The following is an 11,681-nucleotide window of genomic DNA, read 5'->3' on the forward strand; positions in this document are numbered from 1 at the left end:
TTTTACGGATCCATCAGTCCAGCCTAACCCCATCCAATCCCATGGGTTAGCCAACCACCCAACCACTGTAGTGATGGGATCCAATTAAGAATTTGGTTAGGTTTTGTCCCAGGTACTAGGGAAAAGAGTTCCCAGGCCCCCTAGCCGGATGTTCATGCAAACTTAAAGCTAGTCACACCACTGACACACCCAATATGAAATTGCCTTCTTCACAGATTCAACTATCTTTAAAACAATCATTTAATGAAGCCATAGTGTCACTAATCATAATCCTCCAAAATATCCGGTTGAATCTTAATTTCAAATCATTCCTTCATCGGAGTATCTATGGCATCATTGGCAACCAGAACGCTCACCACCTGTGCCACTACTAGCCTTTTCGATAGTTCCTAGCTCATAGTACCTAGCAATATATTCACTTATAAAAATTCAAGATGGAATCTCCGTTGAAGATCAGCAAGATCAACCAACATATCTATATAAAAGAGCCATGGACTCATCCGTTTTGAGGACCAGCAAGGTCAATCAACCAGATCCATGCCCGGTTTCAGAAAACAACTCTTACTCCTTGTTCCAATATCTTCCACAACGCATGTGTGGTTATCGTCGGCAACCCAGAGCCCGAGCGCCGTATGGTCAACACCCTCTAGGATCCTTCACAGGAGGTCACCTAGCGCTTCACTCATAGGCCGATTCCTTGATCCCTCATCCACTGTACCGGAAGCTCACCATTTAAATCGCTAGTCAACGACCTTGCTACACGAGACATCCTTCCGTTGACTCTCCGTCTTAGCTGTTGCAACTTTATCAATTAGGTCTCCACGACCTTATTCACAAGACGGTCAAAATGCTTCCCCAACATTCTTGACATAAAACAGTCATTTACAAACAGGTCACAAATACAGTTTCTATAATGAACTCTCGTCTTTCCACATTGTTCCACATCAATCCATATTACTTAATCCACATCCAATTCATATATGTACCCATTCTCATCCAATCACATCATTTTCCATCTCATCACATCAGCTTCATTCACATCACATATCATCCATTCACATCCCATATCATTCATTCACATTCTGATTCACATGACATCACATCTCATTCATTCTTCTCATCCCGATTCACATCACATTACATCTCATCCATTCACTCACATCGACATCACATCCTTTCACATACACATCCTCATTCATTCTTCCACATACACATACACATCCACATTCGTACTTCCACATACACATCCATATCCACTCTTCCACGTACACTTTCACATCCACATCCATTCTTCACATACACATCCGCATTCATACATCCACATACACATCCACATCCATTCTTTCACATACACATCCACATTCATTCTTTCACATACACATCTACATTCATTCTTCCACATCCATACATCCACATCCACATCCACATCCACATCCATATCCACATCCATACATCCACATCCATACATCCACATCCATATCCACATCCATACATCCACATCCTTATCCACATCCATATATCTACATCCACATCCACATCCATACATCCACATCCATACATCTACATCCATATCCACATCCATACATCTACATCCATACATCCATATCCACATCCATACATCCACATCCATATCAACATCCATACATCCACATCCATATCCACATCCATACATCTACATCCATATCCACATCCATACATCCACATCCATACATCTACATCCATATCCACATCCATACATCTACATCCACATCCACATCCACATCCACATCCACATCCACATCCATACATCCACATCCCTACATCCATATCCACATTTATTCATTCTCATACACATGCATACCTTTTCTTTCACATATACATCTGCATTCACATCCAATCACATATACATCCGCATTCACATCCAATCACATCCCATACTCATCTTATCACATCCATTCACACACTATTCCCATTTAATAGCTATTTCTAGATTGATACTAATAATAGGACTTTTTCTAAATTTTTACCAATTGCTTGGCCTATTTAAAGATTCTTTTACTAACAACTATTTCCATATTCCTTCTCAATTCCTCGATTGAATTTTATTCAATATTCTTCCTTTGAATAAAAGAATTCATGGGATTTGTAGAAATCAAGTCTACCCATATTTCCACTTTTGGTAAATAATCATAAATCGAATTATACTAAAAATTCCTCTTCTTCCCATTTAATTTCTTGGATCCCAATTACCATGGGAATTCCTCTTTTTTCATTTAATTATTTACATTCCGATGTCATGAAAATTTCTCTTTTCCCATCAATTATTTCTCATAAAATAAATTTATCTAAATTAAAATATCCATTATTTTGATATGCTAGAAATTTCTCTTTGCCCGTCTAAATGATGGAATTTCAAATGTCACAAGAATTCCTCTTTTGACATTTAAATATTTCTCATAGATAAAAAAATTTATCTAAAAATTCATCTTTGAATTTAAATAAATTATCCCATAATTCCAATATACTAGGAATTTCTCTTTTCCCATCCAAATGATGGAATTCCAAATGTAATAGGAATTCCTCTTTTAACATTTAATTATTTCTCATAGATAAATAAATTTATCTAAAAATTCATCTTTAAATTTAAATGAATTATCCAATAATTCCAATGTGATAGGAATTTCTCTTTTCCCATCCAATTGATGGAATTCCAAATGTAATAGGAATTCCTCTTTTATCATTTAAACTTATCTCTTTCTTTAATTTTTACATACAATATACATTATATTAGTATTCCAATTTTTTCTCTTAATTCTTTGGAATACATGGATTTCTATTATCATGGGGATTACTCTTTTAACATAAAAATAAATTACTAGAATTTCTTTTTTTCCTAATTTATTTATCAAGCATAAACATAAAAATCAATTTCTCCATGATTTCAGTGAGAATCATTCAATTAATCTAGGATGACAATTACTAGAATATGGTAGGAAGTCCTCTTTTAATATTATGAATGAAAACATAAAAATCAATTTCTCCATGATTTCAATGAGAATCATTCAATTAATCTAGGATGACAATTCCTAGAATATGGTAGGAAGTCCTCTTTTAATATTATGAATGAAAATATTTTATGTGTTTATTTTACAAAAATTTTATCATAGCTCCGCTACTATTACTGAAAGAATAAAGTTTAATATTATTGATATGATTAGAATGATCACTAATTGGATTATTATCCAATTATGGATTGATTCATAGTTTCTCTATGAAATAAATATCATAAAAGCATTAAAAAGCCATTATTTTGGCCTCCAATTAGACAAGCATAGAAATTACTTTTGGATTAGAGAAATGCTTCATGAGAAGCTTCATTTGGATTGAGAATAGATCATAGGAATGACCTTTCTTTGGGGGGAGAGAGAGAAATGCTTAAAAATCATTAAAATTAAGCATAAATGAAAATTTATGTGTTTGTTTATTACAATCCATAAAAGAACTTCAATAGTAATCAAAAGCCATTCAAATTAAGGCTTCTCAAGCTTGAGAGGAGTTGAGAAGAGAAGCATTTGGAGTTTTAATAAGAAAAAGACAATAATCCACACTTTACCTTTTAATTTACTTGATTCTTTGATCACAGTAGAGGCCCCCAACCAATCAATTGGTTTGGTATGTTGTAGGAGTCACCAACGAAGATTAAAGAGAGAGAGAGAGAAGCTCCAATCTCTTCAATTTTGTAGAGGTTTTTAGAGGATAATAGAAATTATCATTATTTCAGCATAATACTGGCATAGTACAGTTCTCATATTTCTTTACAAAGGGCTAAGGATCTATTTATAGGTGAGGGAGGCCTCTAACCAAGTCCAACTAATGTCTAGAGTTTTTCAGGTTCACCTGGTTGAATTTGGATAAGATTTGGACCTAGTTTGGTTCCCTTTTGATTTGGTTTGATCCAAGAGAGAGGAGAGATAAAAATATCACAATATTTTTGAGTTTAAAAATCCACCACATATGTGAAATAGGAGCCTCCTTGAAGGGCCCCCTTTTCCTTACACACGTGTCAAAAATGAATCATTATACCCAAAATATCTCATTTTTATAGTAATACTCATAGTTTTTTACTAATAAACCTTGTACTCAGTCAACTCTTCATCTTATGTGGGCATTTACTCATTTTTATAGTAATACTCATAGTTTTTTACTAATAAACCTTGTACTCAGTCAACTCTTCATCTTATGTGGGCATTTACTCATTTTTGGGTATTTTTCTTTTATAAATTGGATTTATCTCCTCTCCACACATGGATTGATCTTATTGGCCCATAGGAACCTTAATTGGACAATAATCCAAAATTTTTTGAAAATCTTGACCCTTAGGCTAAGGTCCTTTATACCTATTTCCAACTAATTCCAATTGCACATTGGAAAGTTCTTTTTGAATTTCTGTTTCAAGGGAACCCATCTACAACAAACAAATGAAACACCATAGTTTCCTAAAGTAACCATGGGTTATGTTAAATGGATAGTTTCCCAAAAGTATGGTGGCCCAAGCATAGATGTTGCATTCCCATGACTTATCAAGAGCATTGGCAGTAGCCTTGAGGGGATTGAGTTACTTGGGGATGGATATGGGCCATCATTGTCCATTGGAGTTTGTATTGTGGATGCCACACACCACTTGATTGTGGATGGTAGATGGGCAGCTTCTACCCATTTTGAGAAAGTACTTGATGACTTGTGTCTAGCATCGCATTTCAGGATGTCCAATTTGTTTTAGTTACATTTTCACGTCTTAGCCAGAGTGCATCTTTGAATAAAGCATTGACAACCGAGGCAGGGTGGCATGACATAATGATGGTACCTTTGGAATCCTTGGTTATAGTAGATGCAAAATGTTTACCCTCTCTCGAGGATCATTTTTTTGGTGTAGTAGCCATGTATAGCCAGTCCAAAGAATATAGTGATGACTCTCACATCAAAGAGGAACTATTCTTGCTTATGAATTGTTTATGTGGAATTGAAGATGAGGATCATGATTGTGTTGAGATGGTAAAGGCATATTTGGCAAGGCATGTCATCAAAGGAGTATGCATCAAAGAAGATGACCATGTTGTGGATGTGCTTTCTTTGGGATATAGTGCTAGGGAAGTTGTACAATTAGGGAGGAAGGTTATTTTGGTTGCATGCACAAATGAGCAGTTGGTGAACATGGAGGCTTCGTGCATGCAGCAAGTTGGTGAACATGGAGGTTTCATGCATGGTAGCAAGTAGCATGCAAGCGAGGTGGAAGCTTAAAGGCTCACCTTGTCAACTTGTACAAGCCTCTAGCTTTGTTAAGAAAGAAACGTTAACTTACTTTATTTTGAGACTTTCTCTCTCTCACACACACATGGCCATCCACAACACACAACACAGAAGGAAATGGCAAGGTTTAACCATTGGTTTTTGGCGTCTTTGTCAACCATAAGCTACCATTGTTTCAATAGTTTAACCTCCACTCTCTTTCAACAATCCAAGGTATTCTCTCATTGGTGTAAACACAATAACTTCTTCCTTTGGCATAGGTGGGATGTTTTGGTATGATTATAATAAGTGGCTTTTGTCAAAGGTGTACTAGCTTATAGGTAGCCATGGCCCATTAATGTGGCACTGACTTTAGCGTCATCAATGATTTTTCTTTAATGAGCTCAAGGATTTTCTGATAGAGCAGCAAAGAAAGCTTATACTTTCTTGAAGTCGATCCTCATAAGTCCTTATTGGTTCATTAGTCAAATGTTGAAAAATCGAGGTCGGCCAGGTGGACGGTTAGAAAAATGCTGTCCTTGGTGAACTGTGTGTAGGTGGCGAATCTTTATGTGTGATTGGTAGAAAAAGTTGTATAATGGTTTATTTTAGTTCATGTCAATCCAAAGAGTTTGAGAGAAAAAAAAATGCCCGAGTTAAACGCTTGCCCCTTTAATGAGCGCTTCGTACCCTTTAAAGGAGTGCCCATTTATCACGTGTTCACGTGTTATGTTTGTTAATCTTTTTGTATATTATAAGCATCTCGCTAATTAGTGGAAGCCTTATCTAAGTCGGAACAATATAAGCTTTGATTAACCCTGCAAAAAGCTTCGCCCTTTCAATTTGATCAATCATCAATCGAATCTGTATGGAAGGTATTAACTATTGTGCTGATACAGAGCCTTGGCTACCCCCTGGATTTCGATTTCATCCAACCGACGAGGAGCTTATCACGTATTATCTTGCAAGGAAGGTTAAGGATGGGAGAGCTCGGGATTGAGCGATCACAGAGGTGGTGGACCTTACCAGATACGAGCCATGGGAGCTTCCCGGTACGTCAATAATTAATAGATCTGTACATTATTACTTCTACATAAAGCTTAAATTAATCGCATTACGTCAACAGGAAAGGCTCAAATGGGCGAGAAGGAATGGTATTTCTACACTCTGAAGGATCGGAAGTACCCCTCCGGATTGCGCACCAACCGAGCAACGAAGGCTGGATACTGGAAGGCCACAGGGAAACACAAGGAGGTCTTCATGATGATGAGCTCTTCCCGCCCAAAGCAGCTGGTGGGCTTGAAGAGAACTCTGGTTTTTTATAAGGGGAGAGCGCCCAAGGGCTTAAGGACAAACTGGGTAATGCACGAGTACAGGATGGAGGGCGATGGTCGAGCTGTACCGGAAGGTATAAGCAGCGCGAGGTTGACAAAACTGAAGGGACGAAAGGTCGGTGTGTGGTGTGTGTGTGTGTGTAATACAATGTAAATGTGTGTGTGTGTGAGTGACTGAGTGAGAAAAGAAAGAGGGAGAGTATGAGAGGAGGGGGGGGGGAATGAGAGAGAGAGAGACGTGTGTGTGTGTGTGTGAGAGAGAGAGAGAGAGAGAGGGAGAGAGAGACGTGTGTGTGTGTGTGAGAGAGAGAGTCGAGACGTGTGTGTGTGTGTGCGCGTGCGTGTGTGTGTGTGAGAGAGAGAGATGAGTGTGTGCGTGTGAGAGACAAAGAGAAGACAGAGAGACAGTGTGTAGATGGGTGTGTGTTTCTGTGAAAGAGAGAGTGAGAGCGAGAGACGTATGGGAGACATTCAGTATTTTCTTTCTGTTGCACAGGAATGGGTTGTTTGCAGAGTCTTTCACAAAAGCGTAGGTGGAAAGAAGTTGTCTCTGCCGGAACTCGAGCACAGCGGTGCCTTCCACGACGTTAATGATTGCAGCCGCTCTGTCTATCTCCCACCTCTCACAGACTCCTTCACGGCAGCCCCAACTCCCGGTCAGTCTCATCTTTACGGCCACTCCACAGAACCGCATCTCTACCTCGCCAACTCTATGGGCGCAGCTCCCACCGACGTGCTCTTCAACTTAGGCGACACTCCAGCTAACGCCACGTTGACGGCCGACTACTTCTCACATCACACCACTTGTTCTTTTGATCACACCTTTCCGCTCAGCTCAGGACGTGGGGGTAGCGTACACGCCTCTTCCTGCCAGTATTCTGATTCGACAATTGGCCGAGCGCCCAGCCTTACGGAACCGTCCCTGCCGGTGCAAATATATCAGCGGCTGGAGCAACACAAAAACTTCAGCCTCAACGACATAGCTGCAGCTGCATGCTGCCTCTCGGGCGATTGTCTATTTGGAGCATGCACATGATGATGCCACCCATGATGCCTCTCAAAACTTTTATATGCATTCCAAAACTTTTATATGCATTGAACACAATTTGTGCCTATATGTGTTGTGTGTGTGTGAGAATATTTATGTGTAGTATGTAGGTCCATGTGCAGTAAAAAAAGAGCTGGGACATACTGGGGAGTCTGCACACAGGACTCCCTAGTCTGTCCCAACTCTTTTTTTTAAATAAAACAGAGTCACAGTTTCAGTTTTATGATACAAATACAAACATAAGAAACACTTGAACTATTCAAGAATGCAATTGAGCCTAAAATTTATTTTATTTCACGAAGTGTCGAGCCTTTGGTCATATATACAAAAAATGTCTACAATAAAGAGGTGGCTAATTCTGAGTGATCATCATCATCCTCTTCACTTCCTATAGCTTCATGCTCATAGTCAGGATCCTCCTCTTCCTCTTCCCCTTCATCCTACATATATGCCATCAAGTCCAAGATAAGCAACTTAGGCAATAAAATACAATTAGATGTAGAAAAGAGAAGGGTTTAGGTTCACTTACTCATCTGCTTGAGTCCCCAAAATGGACTCATCCAAGTGTGCGCCTTGCGTACGCATTCATGCCCATAATTATGAACAGGGGGCTCTGTATCCATAGTCGTACTCCTCCTTTTTGGGTCATGCCCAACAACCTCCCATTTCCAAAAACAATTAAGAAAATATACAATTAGTTAAAGAAAACAATATAGTACAAAACAAAATGAAAGAGGAGAAGATATGATTGCTAAAAACGGTACTACGAAACAAGAAATGAAGGAGGACTTTCCTCTCGAGCCAGTGTGAAGCCCCTTGCTTTCATAGTCGGGAAGCACTTTGTTGTTGAAAAGCATGTGGGTGCTTTCTCACAAAGCTGCGTGCATGCCTCCACTCCCCTCGGCTGTACAAACGTTGGGCTTCTCTAAATTATTCTTTGCTGCTCTCTTGATATTTTCTCTCATATTAGAGAGCAGAAGCTTGATTCATCTCTTCATCCACTCCTCGGAGAAGCCAAGACCCACATGTGGAACAAGGAACTCCGACTTAAGCACATCAATGACGTATTGCTTTGAAATTTCATCTTGTGCTTTTGATTTTTTGAAGAAGTTCACGAGCTCTAGGTTTGCAAGTACATGCGTGCGGTTCATGACTTTCTCTCCTCGTGCATCCATCATTCATGAGGGCACCATAAACATCCACGTTGTATGGTAGGGTGTGTGGATCGAATGGTGGAATAGGTCTCCTAGGGGCTGGCTCATAATGTGTAGATGAAGCGTATTTGGATTACTTGCACTAGTCCTGCTTTCCTACATGAAATTTGCTTTAACACCATAATTGAATGTTGTTCTCTTCTTTTTATCGATCTACTCCACTCAAAAATGGCATTCATGTGACCACAGTGCTGCAAATTTCTGATACTAAAAGAAAATAACACATCATTAGATTATGGAGAAGTTGTAAAGAATATTTGGAAAACATGTAAACATATCAAATCTTAGATGAATGAAATCACCTACACGGTAGTCACAACCTTATGCAAGCTCCTCTTCCTCATCCGTAATAACTTTATCACAAAGTTTGCTTCTTGTAAGGTTTGTTGGAGCCATCTACTTGATGGAAAGTCTGCTCATTCTATTCTCTCAAATAGAAAATGTTTCATGTTCTATATACTCTCCTTGCTAATATTTTGGCATATGATTTCTTATTTTTTGTTGTAGGCTTCTCAAGAAGATTCTTCCCCCTTAAAATTTATTACCAAACTTACGAGATGGGTGTTATAAAATTCTCTCTATGCTAGATATGGACTACATAAAAATACATGCATATCCCAATGATTGCATGCTATTTATGTGAGATCCCTGTTCCCACCGCGCAACGGATTCGGGGTACTAGCAGCGGAAGTAGCACTTCTTGCGCGAGGCAGGGTCCCACACTCGGGGCCTCGTCCACGGATATCCGGACAAAAGACTAATCCGTCGGTTTTTCCAAAACCAGACCCGGAAAAACTTCCCTTATCCGGAAAGTACGGGCGATTCCACCAGGATAATTTTTACTCTAACGTAGTCAAAACCCTTACTGATCAAACAGATCCGACTGCATCTATAAAGATACTTGGTTAAATCAAGGAAGAAACTTGCACTTGGATCATTGGGATCAACGCTTTTTTCCCCACCAAGGAGGCACAGCCGTTGATTCCTATCCATAGAACAATTACTATCCGGGATTTACTTTATCTATCGTAATAACAAAAATTGAGTCTCGATTTACGGATCCTCCATCAGTCCAACCTAACCCCATCCGATCCCATGGGTTAGCCAACCGCCCAACCACTGTAGTGATGGGATCCAATTTGGAATTTGGTTAGGTTTTGTCCCGGGTACCAAGGAAAAGAGTTCCAAGGCCCCCTAGCCGGAATTTCATGCAAACATAAAACTAGCCACACCACTTACACACCCAATATGAAAATTGCCTTTTTCTTAGCATCAGCTAACTTTAAAACAATCCTTTAATGAAACCATAGTACCACTGATCACAATCTCCCAATTTATCCAGTTGATTCATAATTTCCCATCATTCCTTCATCAGAGTATCTATGGCATCATTGGCAACTAGAACGCTCACCACCTGTCCACACAGGGGCCGTTTCAATAGTTCCTAGCCCATAATACTCAACAATATAATCACTTATCAAGATGGACTCTCGTTGAAGATCAGCAAGATCAACCAACAGATCCATATAAAAGAGCCATGGACTCATCCGTTGAGGACCAGCAAGGTCAGTCAACCAGATCCATGCCCGGTTCCAGAAAACAACTCTTACTCCTTGTTCCAATATCTTCCTCGACGCACGCGTGGGTATCCTGGGCGACCCAGAGCCCGAGCACCGTATGGTCAGCACCCTCTAGGATCCTTCGCAGGTGACCTAGCGCTTCACTCATAGGCCGCTTCCTTGGTCCCTCATCCACCGTACCGGAAGCTCACCATTTTAATCGAACCGAGGCTGGTCAAGACCTCGGCCGACCTTGCTACGCGAGACGTCCTCCATTGACTCTCCGTCAGCAGTTGCAACTTTATCAGTTAGGTCTCCACTCACGACCTTAATCACAAGACGGTCAAAATGCTTTCCCAGCATTCTTGACATAAAACAGCCATTTACAAACAGTTTACAAATACAATTTCTATATTAACTCTCATTTTTTCACATTATCCCTCATACAATCCACATTACTTATTCCACATTTCATTTATATGTGTACTCATCCAATCATATCATTTTCCATCTCTTCACTTCAGATTCCTTCACATCACATATCATATATTCACATCCATATCTACATTCATACATACACATCCATATCCACATCCACATGCATACATTCATTATCACGTCCTCATTCATACATCCACATCCACATACATACATACATACATCCACATCCACATCCACATTCCCATTCACATCTATACATCCATATCTACATGCACATTTCATCCATACATCCACATCTATATCCTCATTCACATCCATACATCCACATTCATGCATCCACATCTACATGCTTATCTCCATTTTCACATCCTCATTTATACATCCACATCCCATATCCACATTCATACATACGCATCCATATCCACATCCACATGCATACATATATCCACATCCACATTCTCATTCACATATATACATCCATATCTACATGCACATTCACATCCATACATCCACATCTATATGCTCATTCACATCCATACATCCACATTCATGCATCCACATCTACATGCATGCATCCATATATCCACATCCACATTTACATCCATGCATCCACATCTACATGCTTAACTCCATTTTCACATCCTCATTTATACATCCACATCCCATATCCACATTTATACATACGCATCCATATCCACATCCACATGCATACATATATCCACATCCACATTCCCATTCACATATATACATCCATATCTACATGCACATTCACATCCATACATCCACATCTATATGCTCATTCACATCCATACATCCACAT

The 11,681-nt window shown here is 39.4% G+C and overlaps 1 protein-coding gene across 1 annotated transcript; it reads left to right on the forward strand.

Annotated features, from left to right (window-relative positions):
• Window positions 1–6,036: 6,036 nt before the first annotated feature.
• LOC147612049 (NAC domain-containing protein 59-like) lies at window positions 6,037–7,712 on the forward strand. The gene is made up of 3 exons (XM_086784248.1): window positions 6,037–6,317; window positions 6,392–6,714; window positions 7,096–7,712. Exons 2-3 carry the CDS (start codon window positions 6,403–6,405, stop codon window positions 7,633–7,635), a joined length of 852 nt encoding a protein of 283 aa, XP_086640374.1. The 5' UTR covers window positions 6,037–6,317; window positions 6,392–6,402; the 3' UTR covers window positions 7,636–7,712.
• Window positions 7,713–11,681: the final 3,969 nt, after the last annotated feature.

Source organism: Cibotium barometz, chromosome 46, assembly GCF_041138505.1.
Source record: "Cibotium barometz isolate CiBa-2024 chromosome 46, ASM4113850v1, whole genome shotgun sequence".
In the NCBI taxonomy this organism is placed as follows: domain Eukaryota; kingdom Viridiplantae; phylum Streptophyta; class Polypodiopsida; order Cyatheales; family Cibotiaceae; genus Cibotium; species Cibotium barometz.

Excerpts from the sequence above, each read along its gene's own strand:
- LOC147612049 (XM_086784248.1), top strand. The coding sequence starts at position 6,403 with ATGGGCGAGAAGGAATGGTATTTCTACACTCTGAAGGATCGGAAGTAC. Across the intron at positions 6,715-7,095 it reads CAAAACTGAAGGGACGAAAG|GAATGGGTTGTTTGCAGAGT; the intron begins GTCGGTGTGTGG and ends TCTGTTGCACAG.